Raw genomic sequence first — 25,112 nt, 5'->3', positions numbered from 1 at the left:
CAAAAAAAATGCAAAAACAAAATGAAAAATTCACAAAAATTTGCATATACACACACAAATTCACAAAAACTATGCCTAGGCATGGGACCTACTTTGGAGTATGGTTGAAAAACCCAGTTACATGCCACTGGAAAAACTGATTTTCCCTTTGCCAGTGGGTGTCAATTACAGATAACCTCTTTGTTAGGGGTGAGAGAACCTGTGGGGCTTTGAATAGGAATGGCCCCATAGACTCATGTGTTTGACTACTTAGTCCATAGGGAGTGGCACTATTAGGAGGTGTGGCCTTGCTGTAGTAGGTGCAGCTTTGTTGGAGGAAGTGTGTCATTAAGAAGTGGACTTTGAGGTCTCAAAAACTCAAGGCAGTTCTCTTTCTGCTGTCTGTTGATTCAGATGTAGAACATTCAGCTATCTCTCTAGCACCAGGTCTGCCTGCATGCTGCCATGATGATAACAGAGTAAACCTCTGAACTCTGGACTATAAGCTGGCCCCAATGAAATATTTTCTTTTATAAGAGTTGTCATGGTCGTGATGTCTCTTCACAGCAATAAAACCCTAACTAAGATAGACTCTGTGTCTGCTTTCTCCCCCAGTGCTGGGACTCAGCCTGTCTTGAACTTGTGCAGGTCCTGTGCAGGCTGCTACAGTCTCTGTGAGTTCACATGAGCATCAGTCTTGTGTCTGGAAGACATTGTCTCCTTGGAATCATCTATCCCATCTGGCTCGTACAGTCTTTGCTTTGTCTTTTGGGAGACAGGATCTTACTCTGTAGCCCAGACTGACCTCAACACAGTGCTGAGGTCATCCTCAACACTGTCAGTGCCATCCTCCTGCTTCAGCTTCCCAAGAGCTGGGATTATAGGCATGTAAACCTGGCTTCCCACTACCTTGAAAAGAAAAGAAAAAAAAATGTGCCTCTAAAACAATTGAGGATTCTTAATACTACCCATTTGAAATGTAAAAGTAAAATTAAAAACACTTTTATAAAGAAATTTGAATTAGTAAGCGAAAATTTCACAACAGTGGATCACCCTTCAGGCACATAAAATAGCAAATCATGCTTTCATTTCAATAAACATATAGAAAGAGAGTGTTGTGGGTAGAGGACTGTGATCTAAAATGGGTCGCTGGTTGCCTCTGAGAGTCGCTGGCACCCAGGTCTCTGTGGTGCAGGGCTTAGGCATTATTCTGGCTGGTAGCAACTTTCCTTGGCTTGTTCTCTTCTGTCATGAAGCCAGAGTTCCAGCCAGGCTTCCAGAGAGAGCCTTTAGAAAAATCTTGGCTGGTTTCTTAATCACTGTTCTATTGCTATGAAGAGACTCCATGGCCAAGGCAACTCTTATAAAAGAAAGTATTTAATTGGGTGCTTGCTTACAGTTTCAGAGTATAGTCCATAATCACCATGGTGGTGTGTAGGTAGAAAGAAGTAGCTGAGAGTTCTTCATCCTGATCTGTAGGCAAAGGGAGAGACTAGACCTGGCATGGGCTTTTGAAACCTCAAAGCCCACCTCCAGTAACACACTTTCTCCAATAAGGCAACACCTCCTAATCCTTCTAATCATATCAAAGAGTTCCACCCTCTGGTGACTAAGCCTTCGAATATATGAGCCTATAGGCGCCATTCTCATTTAAACCACCACACTCCACTCCCTGGTCCCCAAAGACTTGCAAGCATATTATAAATATAAAAATGCATTCAGTCCAACTTCAAAAGTCACCAGTCTATCACAGTCTCAACACTGTTTAAAAAATCCAAAGTCTCTGAGACTTATGGCAATGTCTTAATCATAAACCTCTGTCAAAGCAAAATCAAAAAGTAGATTACATTTCAACACACAATAGCACAGAATATACATTAGCATTCCAAAAAGGGGAAAAGGAGTATTGTGAGGAGATACTGGATGAAAGCAAGACTGAACCCCAGCAAAGCAAACTCCATATTTGGCCTCTCCATGTCTGATGTCAAAGTGTTTTTCAGATCTTCAAGTCCTTTTAGCTTTGCTGACTGTAACACACTTCTCTCTTTTGGGCTAGTTCCATTTCCTGTTAACAGCTCTCTTTGGCAGGTATTCTATGTCTGCGACTCCAACTTCTCGGGGGCTCTAACATTATCCAGCCTTCATTTTCACAGCTACATATCATGGCCTCTCTGGGCCCCCATGCAGGGAAACAGCTGACGTATCTCTGGCCTTAGAAGCTTTCCTTAGCAGAGGGGAGATTCCTCAACTCCTTTCTTGTATCTTTGACTCTAAAGCCAGCATCATGTGGGTGGCTGAAATGGCCAAATTCTGCTGCTTGCTGGAGCTGGAACCTGGCCTCATTTTTCAATTACATTTGCATGAGCTTTCTGTTGTTGATGGTTTCCTTTGCTGCTTAATTTATTTTCATAAGTTGGAAGCTTCTCTGGGTGGGATCTTGCCCTGAGGTTCCACTCTGTTGCATTTACCATCAGGCTTTTCCTTTATCTTCTTGAGCACAGGACTCAGCTCCAACCTTTCCTAGTGATTTTTCTCCTCATACTGTATATTCTACATTTCTTTTTGTTCCTCTTTCTCCTGTTTATTATACAGCTACATTGGAGTGATTAGTAACTATATAATAGAGTCAGTATTAGGCTGTCTTGAAATCACCTGTGCCAAAGGCATTAATACAAAACGCTTCAATTTAGCCTCAGGGAGATTTTTAGGATAAGGGTAGAAAGCAGCCATACTCTTCATCAAAACATCACAAGAATGGTCGTTAGGCCAGTGATTTAACATTCTGCCCCCTGAAACTTCTTAAGCCCACACAGTTCAAATCACCCTCAGCACTGTCTTCCATGCTCCTACTAGAAAGTCCCATTAAAGTCCACTTAAAGCGTTCCACTACTTTTCTAGTCCAAAGTCCCAAAGTTTTCAGTATTCCTCCAACAAAAATCATGGTCAGGCCTTTCATAGTAATATCCCAGTCCCTGGTATCAATTTCTGTCTTAGTCACTGTTCTAGCTCTGTGAAGAGACAGTATAATCAAGGCAACTCATTCATTCGTGTGTGTGTGTGTGTGTGTGTGTGTGTGTGTGTGTTTAATTGGGAGCTTGCCTACAGTTTCAGAGGCTTAGTCCATTATCATCATAGCGGGGAGCATGGCGGCAGGGAGCATGGCCGCAGGGTGGCAGGCATGGCACTGAAGAAGTAGCTGAGAGCTTTACATCCTGATCCGAAGGCAGGCAGAGAGAGAAAGAGATATGTTGGACCTAGTATAGGCTTTTTGAAATCTCCATGCTCACCTCCAATAACACACTTTTTCAAACAAGGCCACATCTCTTAATCCTTCTCAAATAATGTTACTCCCTGATGACTATTCATTCAAATATATGGGCCTATGGGGGCCATTCTCATCCAAACTACCACAAGGAGGTACAGAGATAGGGCAGGAGCATCTTTTTATTACTAAAGAGATTTTTTAGCATGCAGGCTTCTGTGGCTAAGAATAAACACAAGTAGGAAAGGCAAGAGAGATGTGTATCTTTCTGCTCATTTGGTGTTGGAAGCTTTTTCTATGTCAGGTGTCACACGCAGGGCTTGTGATATAAGGAGGCCTGATGTATTCCTGGCACCTAGGCAACTCTATAGCACACAGCCCACTCTCTCTGGCCATGACACTCACAAAAATGTCTGTTGGAGTAAAAGTCTTGTTCCCAGATCTGCTTGGACATGGCTGGTTTAGCGTGTTGCCAATGCTGAGGCTGCCATGTCTCTGTGTCCTTAGTGGAAGATGGGCTAGGGTCCCCACACTGGGGCTGCCCTGTGCTCAGATGACACTGTGTGCCAGGGTCCTTGTACATGTTTTAATACACATGTACGTATTCACCTGGGGGAATGTTTACGTGTGAATAGATGTATGTAGATGTATACAGATATTTGCCCACATGCATGTCATCATGTTTTTGTGAGTGTTCCCATGCACATTGGTGCATGATGATGGTGTTAGGGAAGAGGATGGTTGACTATGAAAAGTGATAGAGCTGTGGGTGACATTGGGCCATTCAGTTGAGTCATAGACATTCTTGGCTGTTGGGCCTTTCAGAGAATGATTGCCCGCAGGTCCAGAGATTCCTGAAAGGAATTATGAGGAAAGAAATCTTCAGCCTCAGGACAGACAATTTGGATCTGAATTACATAATTATTTTGCTCTTGAGTGCTTGAGGTTTTAAGATTAGAGCATCTTTATTTCCTAGAAGAGCAAAAGTGCCTTCTTCCTCTGGAGTGTCCTTGTTGGCCTGGAGACAGAGCTCTGCAAAGGCCTGGTTGCTCATGTCCTCTCAGGCGGTTGCTTGAAAAATGCTGACTCATAGAGAAACTGACCCTGGTTTGAGGTAGTAGGAACTGGGGGACTTCCCAAGTGAAAATTAAAAATATTTTTTTTTTTTTTGAGACAGGGTCTTCCTTTATAGTCTTGGCTGGTCTGGAACTTGCTATGTAGACCAGAGTGGCCTCAAACACATAGAGATTTGCCTGCCTCTGCCTTCAAAGTATGAGGCTCTAACAGTGTGTGCTATCATGCCCAAAAAAAACCTTTTTTAATTAAATTTTTATTTTTTATATTAATTAGTTTATTCACTTTGTGTCCCAGCTGTACCCCCCTTCCTCCTCCCCTCCCAATTCACACCCTTCCTCCCTTATCTCCCCCTATGCCCCTCTCCAAGTTCATGGATAGGGGAGGTCCTCCTCCCCTTCCATCTGACCCTAGCTTATCTGCTCTCATCAGAACTGGTTGCATTGTCTTCCTCTGTGGCCTGGCAAGGCTGCTCCCCCATTAGTATAAAATGAACATCACTTCAATGAAGAAATGGAATGTGCACTGGTCTTGCAGAGGCCCCTTCTATAGTCCCATCCTCCATAATGTCATGTATCTTTCAAGCATATCCCTAGACATATGTATTCTTGCTCATCACAATATTTGGATGTTTTCTTTACTCTGTGTGTTCTCTTCTACCTCTTTTATTTCCTTAGATTTTGTGAGTTAGTAATTTGTCACTGGGTCCCTAAGCTTAAGATGACCTGTCAGCAAGGGGAAACAGCTGTCCCTTGCATGCTTACAGAAGCTGATGGTGTCCAAAATGTACTTGCATTGGATTTTATAAATGTTTAAGTGTTTTAAAAAACACTGATATAAGGTAGTTCAGAAACATGCCAGGCTTTTTTTTTTTTCCTTTCTTCTCTTGATGCTATGGATTGAATGTAGGGCTTCATGCATGACAAGCCTGTGGTTACTGCCAAGGTACATTCCAACTTCAAGTTGCTATACCTTAATTGTACAATGAGATTAAATGGCATCCCTGGGTGCATACCTGTTTCAGGTCATAAACTCCAGGGCAAACTTCATTCTTTAGCTCAGAATTATTTGGCTTGCTGTAGTTCTCTGGGCTCATATATCATGTAATGTTTGGTGGCACTTGCAATGGCCACACTGCCGCTGTCTGTGTTGGTGGTTCTGTCTTTTGCTGGGCTCTGTGTGAAACCTCTGTAGCCATCACCTTTCTCCTGGCAGCTGAGGTGGCTGTGTCACAGTTCCAGACTGCTGTGTAAATGACTATGTTAGTGGTGGGTAGGAAAAGGGTGACTGGGAAGGCAAGGTCTTGAGGGCCCTCTCCTGTGTCCATAGCTCGTGTTTGACTACCGGCCAGGTGATGTCTTTGGCTGTGTGGCTGACATCGGGTGGATCACCGGACACAGCTATGTGGTGTATGGACCCCTCTGCAATGGAGCTACCACAGTCCTTTTTGAGAGCACCCCAGTTTACCCTGATGCTGGTGAGGACCAAGAACTCTGGTGAGGCTGGTTCTAGGTAGTGGGGGAGGGATCTCAAGGTTGGAGGAAAGAGTCACAGAGGCCTGGAGGCTTGGACCTGGCAAGGGAGACAGTTCTTGTGTCCCAGGGAAAAGATGTGAGGTGGATATTAGAGATGCAAGGCCTTGAGCCCTGATGGATGAACTGGAGCCTACTGCTGTGTGCAGAAAGATAAGAGGGAGTTGGACAAGGAGCAGTCTTACCTTAGCACTGCTCATTTCTCATGTACTGAGCCTATATTGGGAGCTGAGAGCCATCACTTTAACATTCTCCATCTTATGAGCTAGGGCCACCCCCGTTATCTACATTTGGCCTTTTCTCAAAGCCTGGGCCAGCTGCCCATCTCTCCCACCCTCCTCAGTCCCACTGCCCAAGCTTCAGGACTATACATGGCTTGCAGCCACCCTTGTTAAGTTGCACTCACTTTGAGGATGTAGTCACATTCTCGGTCTTTGCTGTTTTTCTCATGCAACACAATCTTCTCAAATATTTGCTCTAACCTAGTCAAATTGCTGCTAGCTCTTTCCCTAACATGCCACCATGCTGGGGTGTGAACTTTTTTCTTTGTGAGTATTAGGTGTGTTTTTTTCCAGCCACATGAGTGCACATATACCAGTAGCTATGCTGTCACAAAGGGAAGATGAGTCATTTCTTTAGGGTCCATTTAATAACCACTGATCAGAGTTCCATGTCATTTTAAAAAACCTGCAGTGATAACTTATGAAGCTGATCCCTGCCTAGCTCACGTGGAATACCTCACGTGACGCTGTCATCCAAGGTTGGATGTAGAAGCTGCTGCATGCCGCCTTGTAATTAGGGGGTTCTCTGGGACCCCTTTCTTCAAGGATGGTATGGGCTCTTTTTCTATGATCACATGAACATGTATAAAACAGGTCATGGTTGGTGGGCTCTCTGGATGACTATAACCCTTTTGTAGGTCGTTACTGGGAGACAGTGCAGAGGCTAAAGATCAACCAGTTCTATGGTGCCCCAACAGCTGTCCGGCTGCTGCTGAAGTACGGGGATGCCTGGGTGAAAAAGTATGACCGCTCCTCCCTGCGCACACTGGGGTCAGGTGAGTACAGTGCTGTGCAGCTTAGCATGGGCCTAGGACTCTGCTAGGCAGTGCTGAACTAGGTAGTTAGTCCTGACAGGTGACCAGCAAGGAGGCACCTACTCTTTCAGCAGTATTTGCTCTAAACTGATGAGCAGTATTTGCTCATAAACTGATATATGCTAGCCTTGGGCGCTTTCCTGACAGACACTGCAAAATCAGGCCATAGAATGCTAGGGCAACAAAACAACAAAACAAAACCCCCCAAAAACAAAAAAACAAAACAACAACAACAACAAAAGAATGCTAGGGCAGAGCACTGCTTTTCAGAGATCTAGTCAAACATATAGATGTCAAGGAGATAGGTTAATAAAGGCTTTCTTTCAGACATAATACAAATGGCCACTGCCTAGATCAACTCTAGTAGAATACAGAATACAATGGAGGATGGCACATGGGAGCCTCCCTCCTGCAACCCCTTGCTGTGCCTCACTTCGGCGTTCTCTCAGTGAACATGTTCTGGACTTCGTACGGAGGGGGCCATACAACATGCTGTTATGGGTGTCAAGCAGTAAGCTGTCTGGTATTCTGCTACACAGACATATCACAACTTGTCTTTAAAAGTAGCCTCTTTCTGTCTGTAATGAGCAAGACTGGCATGGGTCTGTCCTATACATGTCCATTTTTTTCTGTCAGGTGTCTACTCTTAGTTCTGTGGAGTGAATGTCAGGAGTCAAGATTTCAGGTAGTAGGGTAAACATATCTTTAGCTTTAATAAATTCTTCCCCTTCCAGTTGTCCAAAGTAGTTTTATGGGATATATACTCTCTTAAATTTTACAGCAAATGCACCCTCAGAAATTCTGTGCCAGATTTCAATCTTGTGCTATGGGTGATAATACCGTTTCCTCAAATTCTTGGACTCTCCCCCCCCCCCCACCCCTTTTGAGCTGTCTTAGTGAATGCAGTCATCATAATGTGCATTGCTTTGATGGCTATGGACATGGGAACATAGGCCTTTCCAGGTCTCCTGATGTAGCCTTCAGGGAGAACGCAGAGCTGCTCCTCCTTAATAATTTCTTCCTTTTAGCTTCAGGTTTTCTTGAAGCCTGTTAATTCCCTCCTTGCTTTTGTGTGGTTTCAGTGGGAGAACCTATCAACCATGAGGCCTGGGAGTGGCTCCACAAGGTGGTGGGTGATGGCAGATGTACCCTGGTGGATACTTGGTGGCAGACAGGTGAGTGTTCCTGAGGGAGAGTTGGCACAGGAGCAAGGACTGATCTGAGACGGAGGGGCTCATGCATACCTGGCACCAGGGTTCATGTTCTCAAAAGCGACTGTGCTCACAAAGCCCATGTCCCCTCAGCATGTGGCTGCATAGGAGAGGGTTCAGAGGTGCAGCCTTGTTCTGGGGCATGTGAGATGCCTTACTGAGCCTTGGGTTCCTGTGCTTCTTACAGCCTCTATGTGAGCCACAGAGTGAGGAGGAAATGAGGTGACACACTAGGGCAAGTGGCCTAAGGCCAGAAGCCTAGCAAGTTTTCAGAGTTCACTCTCCTTTGCATGTGGGGTCCTTTCCTTGCTTCCTTCCTTTTTGATTTTGGTGCAGTGCTTGAAATCATGCCCAGGGCCTCACACATGCTCAATAGTTTTCTGCTACAGAGCCACCCTTTTCTGAACACAGCCACTTCTGAGGAGGACAAGTCTTTTTGTTTGAGGGATCCAGAGTCTAAACTTAAATTTTAGCAGGAAGAGGAAGTTTTTCTGTGACATTTTGTTTTGATTTTTCGTTTTTTTAATATCTCACTCTTTGGGATGTTTGGGGGAAGAGGCCACCACTGTAGAGTAACACAGCTATTGCAAGTCTTGTGTTGCAAGTAGCCAGCATGAGATAGGTTCAAACAACAGCTCTTGTCTGAGCTGGAAGACCTGAGATGGAGGACTTTTCACAATGGTGCCATACATGTAGTGTGCCAGAGAAATGACCACGCATGCTCAGTGGTCCTAGCTTCAAATAGTTCATTTCTTCCATCTTCCTGTACAAATAGGTGGCTTTTCACCATTCCCTATATCAAACTCAGGCCTGACACAGTGAAGGCCTATTGAACAGAGGGTAGCACCTATATGCATCTGCTGAATAGAGGGTTTAGGGTACTGCTTGTACCCACAGTGGAGGGGACTGCAGTCCAAGCCTTGATGGGTACATTGCGGAACATACCTGCCCCTGATCCCCAGATCAATTGTATTTTTTTCCATTCTCCCTGCAGAAACTGGTGGCATCTGCATTGCACCACGGCCCTCAGAAGATGGGGCAGAGATCCTCCCGGGCATGGCCATGAGGCCCTTTTTTGGCATTGTCCCTGCACTCATGGATGAGAAGGTGTGGGGGGTCTTACAGAGGTTGTCCCCTGCACATATGTTTTGATATTCATCTGGCAAGTCTTCAACTCCCCAACTTTCTGTCCCTTGATGAGGTGCAGGGTCTGGTCTGTGGGGTAAAGGCCTGGTCCTCACACGTGTCCTGCAGCCCCCCCCCCTGCTTTTCAAGTCTTAAAATGTTATTTAATTTTTTTAATTATTTTTATTTTTATTAATTACAGCTTATTCACTTTGTATTCCCCTGTACCTCCCTCCCTCCTCTCATCCCAATCCCACCCTCCCTCTTCCCCACCCATGTCCCTCTCCCAGCCCACTGATAAGGGAAGTCCTCCTCCCCTTCTCTCTGATCCTAGTCTATCATGGAGATGGCCTGGAATTCCTGCACAGAGGAAGCCTATGGCAGTTCAGTATCCAAGTGCCCTCCATAGTAATGGGGACAGGGGCTGTCTCTGACATGAACTGATTGGCCTGCTCTTTGATCACCTGCCTCTGAGGGGGGAGCAGCCTTACCAGGCCACAGAAGAAGACAATGCAGCCACTCATGATAAGACCTGCAGCCCTTTCTTAACCAGCACTGTTAATGACTGCTACAAGCCAGGGCCCTCATCAGTCTTTCCCAGGAGGAAAACACTGGGCTGTTCCATTCAATGCCTCATATTTTCTGCCTTGGGCCAAGTGGTCAGGACATTGCTGACGGTCAGTTCTTTGCTTTTCTTCCAGACTTGACTAGGTGTCTCATGAATGTCTCCCCTGATCTGTAGGGCAATGTTGTAGAGGGTGGCGATGTCTCCGGGGCCCTGTGCATTTCCCAAGCTTGGCCAGGCATGGCAAGGACCATTTATGGTGACCACCAAAGGTTCATAGATGCCTACTTCAGAGTATACCCAGGTGAGCAGCTAGGGTGGATCCCCATACCTTCTCCATGGATTCCTGGAATCGTGTTCCTATAGATAGTGGAACTGGTTAAATTCATGGCAACTGAGTGTGATGTGATGGTTTTATGGAAGTGAGTCTGGGTCTGTACCCTCCCTCCATTTCCCAGGCCTTCCTTATCTTCAGTGGGGGTGGCACGCCAAGTCTCTGTAGGGGCTGGGATGGACATGAATCTATCTACTAACACACGGCTCTGGTCTCTGATGGACATCTTGGTAGATACTGGGGAAAAATGAGTGATGAAATATGCTTGGAAACTGGCACAAAGGCTGGGCATTCTCAGTTTTCTTTTGGGTCCAGGTTGGAAGTTTGCCAACATCTCTGTCTTGCTGGAACTAGCACCTTTCAGTCTCAAGGCTACAGCTGACACTCATTTTGAGGGGCATCCCACCTGTACTACTGTCTGTTTCTGCTCTCTGGACATTTGCAGTCTTGACATCATTCATGTGTTATAGTCTCAATGCCTCTTGCCCTCTCGTTAGAACACAGTCTGAGAGGCTGGAGAGATGGCTCAGAGGCAAAGAGCCCTAGTTACTCTTCTAGAAGTCTTAAGTTCAATTCCCAGCAACCACATGGTGGCTCATAACCATCTATAATGAGATCTGGTGCCCTCTTCTGGCATGCAGGCAGAACGCTGTAATAAATCTTAAAACGAAACAAAACAAAACCAAAAACACAGCCTGGGACCACCGAGGTGTTTATGTGTCAGCTTTGGAGGGAGCTCACAGGCCAGGGATAGCCCAGCTATCTTTAGCGTTATCTCCTAGAGTTGGGCTAGGATATGGGCTGCTCAGGGACCTGGCTCAGAGCACCTGGCACTGAATGCCCCACTATGGTATAGGTTATTACTTCACTGGCGACGGAGCCCACCGGACTGAGGGCGGCTATTACCAGATCACAGGGCGCATGGATGATGTCATCAACATCAGTGGTCACCGCCTGGGGACCGCAGAGATTGAGGATGCAATGGTAAGTAGCTTGCCTTTTACTGCCTGGCACTCGAACAATGCCTCTGCTGATCTCAGAGTCGGGGGGAACATACGTCCCAAGTCATCTCAGGGCTTGTTGTCCTTTGTTGTTTACAGGCTGACCACCCTGCTGTTCCGGAAACTGCCGTCATTGGGTACCCTCATGACATCAAGGGAGAAGGTGAGTGTCCTCCTTCTCCCCACAGTGGAGGTTCATGCCTACCAGTGTGCCCAGATAGGATGACAACAGGTTTCTGAGGACTCACTGCCTTAAGGTCCTTATGCGCTCTACTGTTGCCTTCCTGGTAAGGACACTGAGCAAGGTAAGCATCAAGAGCCTGAGCTATGAAATGCCTGGATTTGCTGACCTTTGAGGATACTCAGCCATAAGATGTCATGCTATATTTGGCCCCTGGCTGAGCCTAGGAAGTCTCGTCTGTTCCCAGTATCTCTGACTGGGGCACTTTCTTTTTTTTTTTAATTTCATCATATTTATTTTTTTAGATCTTTATTTTTATTATTAGTTACATTTTATTAACTCTGTATCCCAGCTGTATCCCACTCCCTCATTCCCTCCCAATCCCACCCTCCCTCCCTCATCTCCTCCCTGCCCCTTTCCAAGTCCACTGATAGGGGAGGACCTCTTCCCCTTTCATCTGACCCTGTTTTATCAGGTATCTTCAGGACTGGCTGTAAAGTTCTCCTCTGTGGCCTAGCAGGGCTGCTCCTCCCTTGGGGGGTGGGGAGGTCAAAGAGCCTGCCATTGAGTTCATGTCAGAAATAGTCTGGGGCACTTTCTAAGTCACACACATGTCCCCCCGCCTACCCACTTGCTTGGTTCAGTACTCATGCCAGCTCTGCAGCTGCCATATCTGTGCATTGGGCTAAGTCCTATAGTGGGCCATGTGCTACCCTGAGATGCTGAGGAAACTTAACTTGTGATTGCACAGCATGTGGGCACAGAGAAGAAGGGCAGAGAATTGGAAAGATCTTAAATCAATGATATCTTTAAAAAATTTTCCCCAAAGCCGGCCAATTCCTAAGTGGCTGTGTCCAGAAAGGACACTTGAGTGTTGCAATGGCAGATCCTGTGGCCTAGTGTGACCTGGCTATATTCAAAGCCTGTGTGAAGTCATTCCTGCACAAAATGATCTTGGGTATCTTGCCCAGTGGCCTGGAATTGAGTGTTCTCTCTCTTAGGGGCATTCCCTGTTACAGCTGGCTCCAAGTGTCACCTGCCTCTTGTTTACACTTATGTGCTACTGTTCTAGTAATTAATCAAACCTTTAACCATTTTAATATTCCAGATAGAATCCAAGTCCTCAAACATGCTAAGTATGCAGTCTGCCACTGAGCTCCACCACAGCTCCATAGATTCCGTCCTTTTTTCTTTTTTATATCTTTATTTAATGTCTATGGATGTCTTGCCTGCATGTATGTCTTTGCACCATGTGTATGCAGGGCTAACACAGGGGTGTGTAATGGCATTGGGTATCCCGGGACTGGATTTACAGATGGTTATTAGCTGCTATGTGGATGCTAGGACCAGGACCTCAGTCCTCTGGAAGAGTAGCCAGTGTTCTTAACTGCTAAGATATCTCTCCAGCCCATCAGATTCTTTCTTTGAATTGACTTGTTGCAAAATTTAAAAATGAATTCAGTGCTTTAAAAACAGCATCCTTTATTACTACCGAACCAATGTGCTGGGCTGGCTGTGGCTTTGTTAGTGGGACAAAGACGTGTAAGAGAACTGTTTGAAACACCCTCCAGCAGAGGCAATGTCTAGATATCATCAAGATGGGAAGCAGGCAGCAGTAAGAACACTTCCTCATGGGTAACTGTGAAGATAGCCCATTTGAGTAGGGACCTGGACCCACTTTTGGGGCCCCTGCATTTGACATCCCTGCAGCCCGAGGGATGCCTGCAGTGCACTGGTGTGTTCCCAGCATCAGGAAGCTGTGAAGTTCACTGTGCCCGAGTCTAAAGACAGTGCCAATACTTCAGTTCAGAACCCGAGAGGGCAAGGAGTTGGTGAAAGCGGCCTGTGACCCCAGCTACTTTTTGCCTTGTCCTTGGGAGTTTATCAGCCCCTGGATGAACCCTAGAGAATATGAACAAGGTCAAAGAAGCTGTGCTGCAGTGGGACAGCTTTAGATGGGGCAGGCTATGCTAGGCTGTGCTCTGCATCAGCAGCTCTGCCCACATGTGGGTTCTTCATGGGCACTCCCAGCACCACGACCAAAGCCTGGCACTCTCTGGGTCCTATGGCCTCTTCCTGCTCCATCATCAGCTCTCAGCATCAGGTATTACCAGCCCTTCAGTGCCTGCAGGGCTGGGAGGGAAATTTACATATACTATGCTATTGGCTTCTAACAGATTTGTAATTCATGAAGAAGCTCTTGGTTAGTGTCAAGATGCTTGAACACACTTACAGTTTGTCCCACTCCCTCTGAGAGCCTTTGGGTTTAGTTTGACTAGGACCTGAACACTGTGGGCTTTGGCCAGACTCTTGTCCTACTGTATGCCTCTTAACCTGCTCCTCTATGACCCTTCATCCCTGCCTGTGTAATTAATAATCTAGGTCTGTCTCCAATGTCATGTCAACTGCTAAAATGAAACAATGCAGTCAACCTGATGTGGGGTGGAGACAGTGAAGTGATCAAACAGTCTATAAACCAAATACTGACAGAGTCAGAAAAAGTGTCACAGAGTGTAAATTAACCAACTTTGAGGCTTTGAGGGATAAATAAGCTTTTCAGATGGAGATGGGGAAGCCTTTCTAGTAGCAGCTTAGTTCACTACATACAAATCATAGCTAGTGCAGGAAGCAATCATTTGTCCACACATTTAACAAGTAGCTACCATACTCCAGGCATGGTTTTAGATGCCAGTGGCACACTAATGAATATACAGTAGGTGAAGCCTCTGCCATAATCAACCCAGAAAGGGGACAGAAAGGGGAGACAGACACTGAACAGTAAGCATGGTCAATGAGGACGCTACAGAGCACAGTAGATTCAAGAAGCTCGGGATAAGGGTAAGTTTGGAAGATGGGAATTGGTGTAGAACAGACAAGTAAGTGATGACTGGAAAGCCGCACAGAAGTATATGAACACTTCATGAGAGGAGGAACGTTGCAGGGCAATAGAGGGGACAGAAGTGGTTCCAAGGCATAGGTCACACAGGAAAATTATCCCGTGTGGCCGTAGAAGCCACGCGCATCCTCTCAAGAACTCGCCAGGATATTGGATAATGTCATCTAGTATTTGTGCACTCATATGCATTCACCTTGCAACCTGGCAGAATTTTCTTCCATGACAGAGCTTTTCAAGTGTGGAGTTTGATACTAACACAGTAGCCCCGACATACGCAACCAGCAATTGAACTCTGGCCGTGTAATGTGTGTGTGTGTGTGTGTGTGTGTGTACACACCCTTGTATAGTGCACATGCATATGAAGGCCACAGGTCAAAGTCAAAGTGTCTTGCTCAGTTGCCCTCCACTGAATTTTTTGAAACATTGTCTCTCACTGAACCTGGAACTCACTGACTGGTTATGCTGGCTGGTCAGCAAACTCCTGGGATTCTCCTCCTCATTGCTAGAATTATGGGTATGCACCACCATGCCTGGCTTTTTACCCAGGTGTTAGAGATCTTTGGGTGACCCCTAACTTTACTGATTAAGCTGCTTCCCTAGCCTTAGGGATCACAAATTTTAAGTAAAAAACCATTGTGTTCACCAGTATGCTGCTACTCAATTCTGTGTTCATCTCCAGGCAGCCCACATCACGCATTCTTTCAAAGCTGAGGGAACAGAATGTTAAGTCACATGTCCCAGGTCACACAGTCGTCCGCACTGCCCCGGTGTCATGCTCTCAACCATGCATGACTGCTCATGCGGGACACGGGCAGAGCTGCTGCTAGGGTTGTTTCCATCCCTGTGCAGTGGACAGGCTCCTTCAGAGGTCCAGCTCAGGATCTGGAAACCCTGGGGGCTTACAGTAGTCTGTGACCCTGCATTCAAGACAGACTCAGACCTAGCACTTCCTAGTCTTTGCTCTCCTTCCAGCTGCATTTGCCTTCATTGTGCTGAAAGATGATGCCAGTGATGCAAACGCGGTAGTAAATGAACTCAAGTTGGCAGTGGCCACCAAGATCGCCAAGTATGCTGTGCCTGACCAGATCCTGGTGAGTCAGCTCCACCTCAGGGGACATCATTGCTATCTTTAAGTCTCCTCTGCTTTCCACAGTTGTCAAGAAATTATGAACTTTTACAGGTATGGGGCTCCCTTTCTACCTGCATCAAACTTGTCGTTAGTGGTTTGGGTTTCCCTGAGACAGGGAAGGGCTATAGCATTCGAAGTTTATAGTACACGCCTGTTTAGGAAGCAGTTCTAGGCAAGGCTAGATGCTCTTGTGCTGTAGCCCTTGAAGGCTGGCTACAGGTACATGACTGGATGGTAAGGAGAATAAGAGTTTTATTTTTTCTTTTTGTTATATTAGGTATCTCTGTGACAAAAATGCCTGAGACAATTAACTTAAATGGTAGGAAGGTTTTATTTTGGTTTACAGTTCATAGTTGGTTGAGCAGGCTGTATTTTGGCCTGTAGCAACAATAGTGCTTATCTTGGTGGGAAGCACGTGGGAAACAAAGCTGCTTAAGACCTGGTAGCTGAGGCGGGATCCTAATTTGTCCTTCAAAGGCCAGCCCCTAAACGACCTAGTTTTCATTAGACCCCACCTCCTAAAAGTTCCACTATCTCCTGACAATACCACAAACTGGTGGCCATACTTTTAACATAGTGTTTGGAGAGCATTTAAGATTCAAATCATAACACAATTGAACCCAGAGACTTGTGAATGCCGAGCTTGAATTCTACCATTAAACTATGCCTCAGCCAAATTACAGATTTTAAAGAGTGGAGAGACATGGAGTTCTCCAGTCTCATGTGGTTTCTGAATGTGTTTCCTATTTCCAGCAAGGATTCAGTTCCTGTGGGAAGGCCTGGGCTACCGAGTTTCTTCAGGTTTTTCCTTTCTTCACTGATACCTCTCCACAGTGATTGGAATCCTCTGAGGCAGAAAGGTTCAGCTCCCCTTCATATTGCTCACACTTCTGGCCTATCAGTTGGATTTGTGACATGAACTATCTCCAAAGGCAGAATCACTAGTAAAATCTTATATACACGAAGCCCTGGGGGTTTAGTCTCTAGCCAGTACCACCATCTACACACACACACACACACACACACACACTTTCCAAACAGCTCTTGAAGTATTACCATCTGCATCAGAATGTAAGACAAAGTTTTCTGCTCAGTGGCTTTTCCCCAACTAAGTCCCAGGCTTGGGATGAGAAGAAACCCACTCAAGCATTGTGACAGGCAAAATAGTCACATCTGGAGGGGGTTCAGCAAAGCTTGATCACAGGTTAGATCCTGTCCTTTGGGTTGATTTCAGCTTCAGGATCAGGTTGCAGGGGGTGGGGTGGGGGATTTTTTTACGCGGCTCATATATTGGGCAAAGCTGCTGTGTAGTCCTCAGGGAGGAGTGTCACCCTTGATAGGGGAACTCTTATCCCAGTGCAGTCACTGGCATTAGCCCCTAACACCACCCATCTTTGACAGGTGGTGAAGCGTCTCCCAAAAACCAGATCTGGGAAAGTGATGAGGAGGCTGCTGAGAAAGATCATCACCAGTAGGGGGCAGGATCTAGGGGACACCACTACCCTGGAGGACCCCAGTGTCATCACAGAAATCTTGAGTGCCTTCCAGAAGTATGAAGAGCAGCGGGCTGCCATCAAGTGACAGGTGTGCTTCGATCTGTGTGCTCGGACAAGGCCACACAAGACTCCTGGCAGTCCTCAGGAAAAGGAGCTTCAAAAGTGGTTTGTTTTCTCTGAGCACATGACCCCTCTATATCCCTCTACTGCCCTATGCGAGGCTGAAACTTCTCTTTCTTCCTCCTGGGGCCCAGAGGGTTGCCTCTGGAGGGGGAGGCCCTTCTCCCACATCTGGTTTCCAGAATTAAGACATAATTGGCAGTGAGCCAGCACAAGGTGGCCGGAGGTCTGTTCACCACTCAGCTCCAGAGCTATCATGCTTTCTCTAGGTGTGTCTAGATACAAAACACAGATATTTTAGTTTTTACAGGTTTCTATTTGGAGAATAACAGAACATTCAAGTGTGGTGTGAACATATAGGCACACACAACACACACACACACACACACACAGAGTTAGGAAACTCTCCCTTCTTGCCTCTGTAGGGAAGCACAATAACAAAATGTGCTAACCTTTAGTGTGCTTGAAGTCCCCATCAGGAAGTCTGTGCTTCTGACACACACCTGTCCTGATGCTGCTCATCTGAGTGGCCACATCCACTTCCTATGTCTACTTCATGTTTGGTTCATTTGGTTTATGCTATGATAGAACAAACTCAACAATTCTTACATTTTACTTGCTAGGGGTTACACTCAGGGCCTCCTAAACACTAGGCAAACGCTCTACCTCTGAGCTACAAAGCAGCACCTCTAACTCCCAAGAGACGGGGTGAATGTCCTTCCCTTTACTTGTGAAATCATTTGGGTTTGTTTCTCTAAGCTGTGATCTGGAAAGAACTTCTTTTCCCAAGGTACCTCATAGGAGGATGTCGCCATTGCTTCACCTATGTGAGGTTGTTCATGGGAGCCAGTCAAAATCAGATGTCTTATTAAGGCTCTGGTCCCACCTGAACTGAGCTCCTGAAGACTCTGCCTGCCTTTTCTTTTGTGGTTGGGGCAGCAAGAACCATTGTGGTCCATGCAAGCTCTTGGTGCTCCAAGCAAGCTCTCTCTCAATGTGCCTTAAGTCCTCTGGACATTGGTGGGTGATACAATTGTGAAGTCATGAAAAGCTTATTTTGTAGCTAGGCATGGCTAAGCATGGGAGAGCTAAGAGTGTGGCAACTCTTTTAGCAGGGCTCTGGGGGCAGAGGAAGACTGTTCTGTCTGGTTCACAGAACTTAGCTATATGTTTCAGGGGTATCTACTGTGCGTTTAATCTGTGCTGACTTCTTGGATAATAGAGTAAAAATGCTGACACTTCCAGAAGGTGGAATGGTTGTAGTATTCACAAATAATAATAGTCCTTTGTTAGAATCAGCAACAAAGAGCCATGCAATGGACTTGACTGACTGTAGTTACTAGGCCCTTTAGGAAATGGCCTAGGTTTCCATGTTGCTGACACAAGCTCTCAGAATGATTTAGAGAAATATTCAAATAAAGCTTTATTTTGTTTACTGTCTTTTAATGGGGATATCTTTGGTTGATGTTCTATTTCGTTTCTTCCTGGTGTTAAATATTGAACCTAGGGCTTTCTGAATGTTAGGTTAGCACTCATCTTAGACCTCCATGCTCCCCAGCCCCCTGCCCGCATAATCCTAAGGAAAAATAAAAAGGGGTCTATTCACTCAAAAGATAGCGCACACACACAAAAGTGTTGGTGCATGTGTTCACGTGTGTGTGTGTGTTCACGTGTGTGCAGGTGCACTTGTATATACTGATGTGTGTGTGTTGTACTTAGAGGCCAGAAAACTACCTCATAACACCATCTACCTTTTTTTTTTTGAGACAAGGTCTCTCACTGGGCCTAGAATTCACCAAGTCTGGCTGGCTGGTGAGCCCAGAGATCCTGTCTCTGTCTCCCCAGTGCTGGGGTTATAATCCAACACCTGCCTATTCTACTCGTGCCTGCCCTATTTTCCATGGGTTCTGGGCTAGAACTCAGGTCTCATGCTTGCAAGGTAAACACTTTAGCAAGTCAAGCTATTATCTCACTGCTTCTGGAAAAGCCATTATTTCTGCAGGAAAACCACTCCCTGACCTTGTTAAGTGGCCAGCACTGGCTGCGGGGGTGAGATATGGTGCTCATTTCCCAGTACCACAGGACCCAGCCTAAGAAACAAGCTCGGGTATGACCATGTGATACTGTCAGGGACACTGGGAAATAGAAACACCACCATGCAAGTGAACTATTGTCTACTATTTACTTGACAGGAAAAGATGTGGCCTGTCAGACCTAGGGATTAGGGAAGGTCTTAGAAAGCTACCTTCCCTTTTTCTTTTGGGACTTCCCTTCATGTTTGGGTTTTGTATGTTTGGTTTTTTGATTTTTTGTTTTGGTCTCATTGAAATTTCTGACAATGATTCAAGTTCTTGGTACTACAATGCAGAGAGAAGAGCAGATACCTGGTAGAGATGGGTAAGTAGGTAAGGTTCGGCTGCCAAGCCTAATAATTTGAGTTCAATCTCCAGGACCCATATGGTGGAAGGAGAGAAGAGACTCCTGCAGGGTGTCCTCTGACCTCAATATGTAGCTGCACACACATATACAAATGGACAAATAAATATCAAAAATTGTAGGGCAGTCACTTAAGCCTGTCACTCTTACATGAAAGGTAATTACAGGAAATGCTGGGGAACTTCCATTTGGTATACCCACAGAAGCTGAACTCCTGATGAAAAAGAGGTCCATGGGTTCCTGTAATTCCTCCCTTAAATATTTGATTGGCTACAATACACAGAGAGGTTAGCTTGAGGTGTCTGAGTGTGCTGAGAGCTAATGTTCTATATTGTGTCACTGCCCTCATCATATCCAGCAGGGAGCAATGTCAGAAACTCAGATTTACCAAGCTCTGTGTGCTAGGCAGGCCCTGTGGCAGAGTTCATACCCATCACCCTTGGTTCATGATATTCTTCCTAGAGAAGCTAGGTTGAGTAGAGTACCTGAACACAGTCTGAATCCATGAACCCAAGGCTTAATCACATATATGGTCTTCTGGGAGCTTTTGGGTGACACGTAACAGATTTATATATACATATATAATTATATGTATATATTATATAAATATACAAAATATATAATTATATGTACATATACATATATACAAATTTTTTTGAGACAGTGTTTCTCTGTGTAGCCTTGACTGTCCTGGGACTAGCTCTGTAGACCAAGCTGGCCGGGAGCTCAGAGATCCATCTGCCTCTGCCTCCCAAGTGCTGGGATTAAAGGTATGTTCCACTACACATGGCAACAGCTTGAGTTTTAAAGACATCTTACTGTGAACTTTGAGGTACTCTCTGAATGGATAGAAAAGTATTTTGGATAGAAATATCTCTATAGAAATATCTAAAATATCTATTTTGGATAGAAAAGTAGCCTTTATCTAATCCTTAGGAACATATTTTAGCTCTAGACCCACTGAGTGTTTTCTTGGTCTAGACTGAGGGGTTCTCTTCTATTTCTGGACTAAGAGTCTCGATCTAGACTAAGAGGCCACCTTAGAGATCTAGGCCATGAGGGTGCCTTCCTCAAGGTGGCATTTTTTTTTAATTGTGGAAACTGTCCCAAGTGAACTTCAGCTAACTCTAATCTGATTTATATAATTTCCCCTGTCATTATGTTAAAAAAAATTCTTGGATAACGGGATTAAACCAATTATATATAATATTCCTGAGTCTGTTGATGCTTTCTTTCTTTTCTTCTTACCTTTCTCTTTTGTGCTGGGGTTGGAGCCTGGGGCCCCAGGTACACTAAGCCTCCATTGCTGAGTGACATCCTAGGCCCCTGAGCAATTCGTTGTTAACTATGGCATCAAACATAGATACAAACAAGTTTTGCTATGAACCAAAAGTCTGTCAATCTGCACCATTCTTTTGTTGAAATTCTACAGTTAAAGTGATGCTATTAGGAGGAAGGGCCTTTTGAAGTTCATGAGGTCAGGAGGGTGACGCCTTCATCAGGGTATAGTGCCTTCATAAAAAGATGTGGAAGTACCCACTCCCTCCCTTTGCAGGACACAGCAGATAAACTCATACATGCAAGTCAGAAAGTAAGTTCTTACCAAATCTCCGCACCTTGGTCTTACTTTTCCAGTCTCCAAAACTGTTAGAAACAATTGTCATTTGAGCTACCCAGTCTACAGCATTCTGCTATAGCAGCCCAAGCTTAGACAACATTTCTACTTCATATCATGTTGAGAAAAGGGGGGCGGAGGGGGAAGAGATGGCTTCTGGACTGTCAAAATTCCAAGGATAAGCTGCCTCCCTCTCAATAGAAAAGTCCTACAAAACAAAGGCATTGTGAAAGCTCTCAGACAAGCTGCATGGACACTTGGATGGCTGCTTACATTCTGGGTGTCAGCAACAGGGCCCCTTGGTCACCATGGAGATAACCAACACAGGCTCTGGATTTCTGGGCACGATTCCACCTTCCTCTAGGACCCATGATTCCTTGTCTGTTTTTATTTGGTATTGATGCTCTTCATTTGCTCTTCTACAGAGGAGCTGCCACAGACCCAGAGGCCTGGCTTCTAGCCTCTCCCATCCAGTAGAGGCACCTGGCTCTTCTGAAGTTTCTATTGGCATTGTGATTTCTTTAACCCTTGGTTGTTCAGAAAGCTATTCTGGTGGTTTGAATGAGGCTATCCTCCACAAGCTTATGTATCTGAACACTTGGCCTCAGCTGGTAATACTGTTTAGGGAAGTTGGAACAGCTTTGACAGAGGGAGTGCATTACTTGAGGCTAGGTTGGAGATTTCATAGTCTCACCCCATTCTAAGATTGCCGTGTATTTGAGTTTGAATATGTGGATCTCTCAATTTCCTGATCCTGTTGCTCATGTCTTCTTGCTTCCATGCCTTCCTGCCATGATAGACTTAGTCCTCTGGAATCTTATGTCCAAAATAAGCGGTCACTGCCCTCCCCACCAAGTTGTTTCTGGTCATGGTATTTTATCACAGCAACAGAAAAGTAACTAATACAGCTATCCTAAGTGGGGGTGGGGGGACAATCAACAACCTTTTCTCCTTTTGGCTTTTTGAGACTGGGTTTCAGTGTAGCCCAGGCTGGATGGAACTTGCTAAGTAAGTAGCTCAGGGTGACTGCAAATTCCTGTTCGTTCTGCCTCAGCTTCCCAAGTCCTGGGAGATAGGTGTGATCACAGGGGAAGAGAATCTTTTAAATTCTTAAACGTATTTTTCAGGTTTTTATTTTTGTTTTACTTGAGACAAGATCTTGTAGTACAGGTTGTCCTGGAACCCATGACCCTCATACCTCTGCCTCAGACATGTGTAACTATATCTATCTTCCATCTTTTGTCAGGGTGGTTTAGCTCTTTATACGTTGTTCTGACAACATGCCATTAGGGTTTCAGTCCCCTGAAGTTTGTGGAGACTTCTTTCATGCCTGCTCAGTGACAACCATCTCTTCTTACCTAACCTCCCTTTCTGTGTGTGTGTTTCATAAGGTCTGATGTAGCCCACACTGGGAGTGATTTTACCATGTAAAAAGACCTTGAACTTCTGATCCTTCTACTTCCATCTCCCAAATGTTTGGATCACAAGCATGTGTTACTGTGTTGGGGATTACACGCATACAACAGCATGTCTAATCTCTGCCACCATTGTTTTTGTTTGTTTGTTTGTTTTTTGTTTTTTGAGACAGGGTTTCCCTGTTGTAGCCTTGGCTGTCCTGGACTCACTTTGTAGACCAGGTTTGTCTTAAACTCACAGAAATACACCTGCCTCTGCCACCTAGCTTCTACCAACATTTTTTAAAATAACAATCACAACCTAGATGAAAAGGAAGTATATTCTGTAACCACTGCCTCAGACATGCGTAACTATATCTGACAATCTTCCATCTTTTGTCAGGGTGGTTTAGCTATTTATATGTTTCTCTGACAGTGTACTATTTTCAGACTATTCTGTACACATCTAGCAGGTGAGTTCTGTCAATCATATTGCCTGTGTTTTCTTTAATTTGAAGTTTCTGAGTGAAACATGGTAAAGACTTACTGCGGGTGTGGGTTTGTCTGTTTATATGTGTAACTTTTAAACTATTATTGCATACGTATATATAGGTGGTCCAAGAAGAGCTACAGATAAGGTTAGCACTATTATTTTTAATTTTAATCTGGAATGAGATATCATGTAGCTGCTTCCTCATCATTCGTAATTCAGCAATTTGTCTTGAAAAGGCATCAGTGGGAGTTTGTAAAAATTAATCTTGATTTGTAATTCCTCACAATTACCAATGAATAGGAGGCAAAACTTAGGCCCTGATAAGGAATGGTGTTTCAGGTCTCAAGTACCTAGGGGCCAAGGAAGTTATACGGGTGTGAAACAGTAGAACGTCACAATGGAGGCTGGGACCAGGCTGGGAAAGGAAGACATGGTATTTGTGAGCTAGGCAGTCACACAGGTGATCGTGCCTTCTACTTCAGGAGTATAAAACCTTGAAATTACCAACATCCTCGAGTCTCCAGCATATTTAATAGCAAAATCCTGAGGTAATGTGAAGCAGTACATGCATGAAAAGAACACGACTTCTCAGACCTCCACCGTGGGGTCACTGCATTTCCACAATGGTTATCTTCATCTCCCTGAGGAATGCTTGGTAGCCAAAGCAGACCCATGGAAAGAAAAGCCTGAGAAGCGAGGCTACAGCCAGCTTATTCTTGTTCAATCCAGGGAAGCACACTTCTGCCTGGACTGAAAGCTCTAAGTAAAGAGATCTGTAAGTCTTGGCTTAAGAACTGGGAGCCTGTGATCAACAGCTTTAAAAGTATTTATGTTCTTGACATGGTGTTTCTGTTAGAGATACCGTTAAATACTGGGAGAAAATAATTCAAAAGGGGCCAAAGATTAATACACAAAGATGCTCACAGCACTGATATTTACAGTAGTATGGACACACTATAACCACTGGACATATGGGCTACCAAAGTCATGGAAAACACAGGAATTCAGTGTTGGCAGAAAGTGTCTAAGATCTTGCTTAATCCAATAGGAGAAAACAAAATCATCTTCACCACATAAAACACGTTACACTCAGAATAGGAACTACATAGAAACATACCAAAATATTAACGGTAATTATCAGATAAATGTTATACTTCCATTCTATGAGTCTCATATTTTCCACAATGAAACAAGTTATATTACAACAGTCCTAAAAGTGAAAACAGTTATGATTGTGTTGAGAGAATACACATTAACAACCCCATTTTTCTACTTACTATGGAATTTATGTACATGGATAACACATACCACAAGTAGATACTTGGCTGTTTCTGCGTTGTGATATTATAAGGTAACTTTTCCATTCGTAGAGATTTTGTTTCTCTCCCCATAATATTCTTCAACAAACACCTTACTGAAATAATTACAAAGAAAACAAAAACAAACAAAACATGACAGTGTGTGTGTGTGTGTGTGTGTGTGGTGGGGGATGATGGATGGATGCACAGGAATTTCTTTTAAACTCCAGGAAGAAAACTGTTCTTAGGCTATTATACCCCCTACACACGGCAGCTGATGGTGGGCAAATAGTAAACACGTGCCCCACGCCTTATTCTAGGTGATTTAAACACCGCTATATAGTTCCTATAAGCTGTGCTCCCTTGCAAAGTCTTACCTCTGTCCCTCTTCCTCCTCCTCCTCTTCATCTTGGTCATGAATGAGGTCTCTGAAGGATGTCACTCTATTATCACTGGAGACAAAAAGGAACAAACATTATTTCAGGGATAGTTAAAGAAAGCAACACCTATGATCAGTTGGGGAGTTGGAAACTAGGGTGAGATGTGGTGTGAAGACAACACAAGATGGTCGATTGACCTCGGTTCACATAACAAAGGATGTGGCATTTGTTTGCTAAGGTCATACAGGACTGACAATTAGTGAATGCTACCTTGAGGTAAAGTGGAATGCAATTGAAGCTCTTCTGGGAATGGGAGAATGAAGTATTCACTACTTTTAAAACTCACCATTGAGGGCTACTAGAGATGGCTTAGTGGTTAAAAGCACTGGATGCTCTTGCAGAGGACCCAGGTTTGGTCCCTGGCATACATATGGTGACTAAACCATTTGTGACTCCAGTTCCAGGGATCCAACACCCTTTTCTGATCTCCTCAGG

The 25,112-nt window shown here is 44.9% G+C and overlaps 1 protein-coding gene across 1 annotated transcript in view; it reads left to right on the top strand.

The window, feature by feature from the left end:
• Acss1 (acyl-CoA synthetase short chain family member 1) overlaps positions 1–18,447 on the top strand; it is a 49,876-nt gene extending 31,429 nt beyond the window's left edge. Inside the window, exons 6-14 of the mRNA XM_060383106.1 lie at positions 5,645–5,792; positions 6,767–6,904; positions 8,026–8,118; positions 9,149–9,261; positions 10,022–10,148; positions 11,035–11,162; positions 11,279–11,342; positions 15,229–15,347; positions 16,787–18,447. Coding sequence (XP_060239089.1) covers positions 5,645–5,792; positions 6,767–6,904; positions 8,026–8,118; positions 9,149–9,261; positions 10,022–10,148; positions 11,035–11,162; positions 11,279–11,342; positions 15,229–15,347; positions 16,787–16,966 — 1,110 coding nt within the window. The 3' untranslated portion in view covers positions 16,967–18,447. The remainder of the gene's footprint in view (positions 1–5,644; positions 5,793–6,766; positions 6,905–8,025; positions 8,119–9,148; positions 9,262–10,021; positions 10,149–11,034; positions 11,163–11,278; positions 11,343–15,228; positions 15,348–16,786) is intronic.
• Positions 18,448–25,112: the final 6,665 nt, after the last annotated feature.

Source organism: Meriones unguiculatus, chromosome 4 (genome assembly GCF_030254825.1).
Source record: "Meriones unguiculatus strain TT.TT164.6M chromosome 4, Bangor_MerUng_6.1, whole genome shotgun sequence".
Classification (NCBI taxonomy): domain Eukaryota; kingdom Metazoa; phylum Chordata; class Mammalia; order Rodentia; family Muridae; genus Meriones; species Meriones unguiculatus.
The sequence above is the reverse complement of the archived record's forward strand: the minus strand, read 5'-3'. Positions and strand labels throughout refer to the sequence as shown.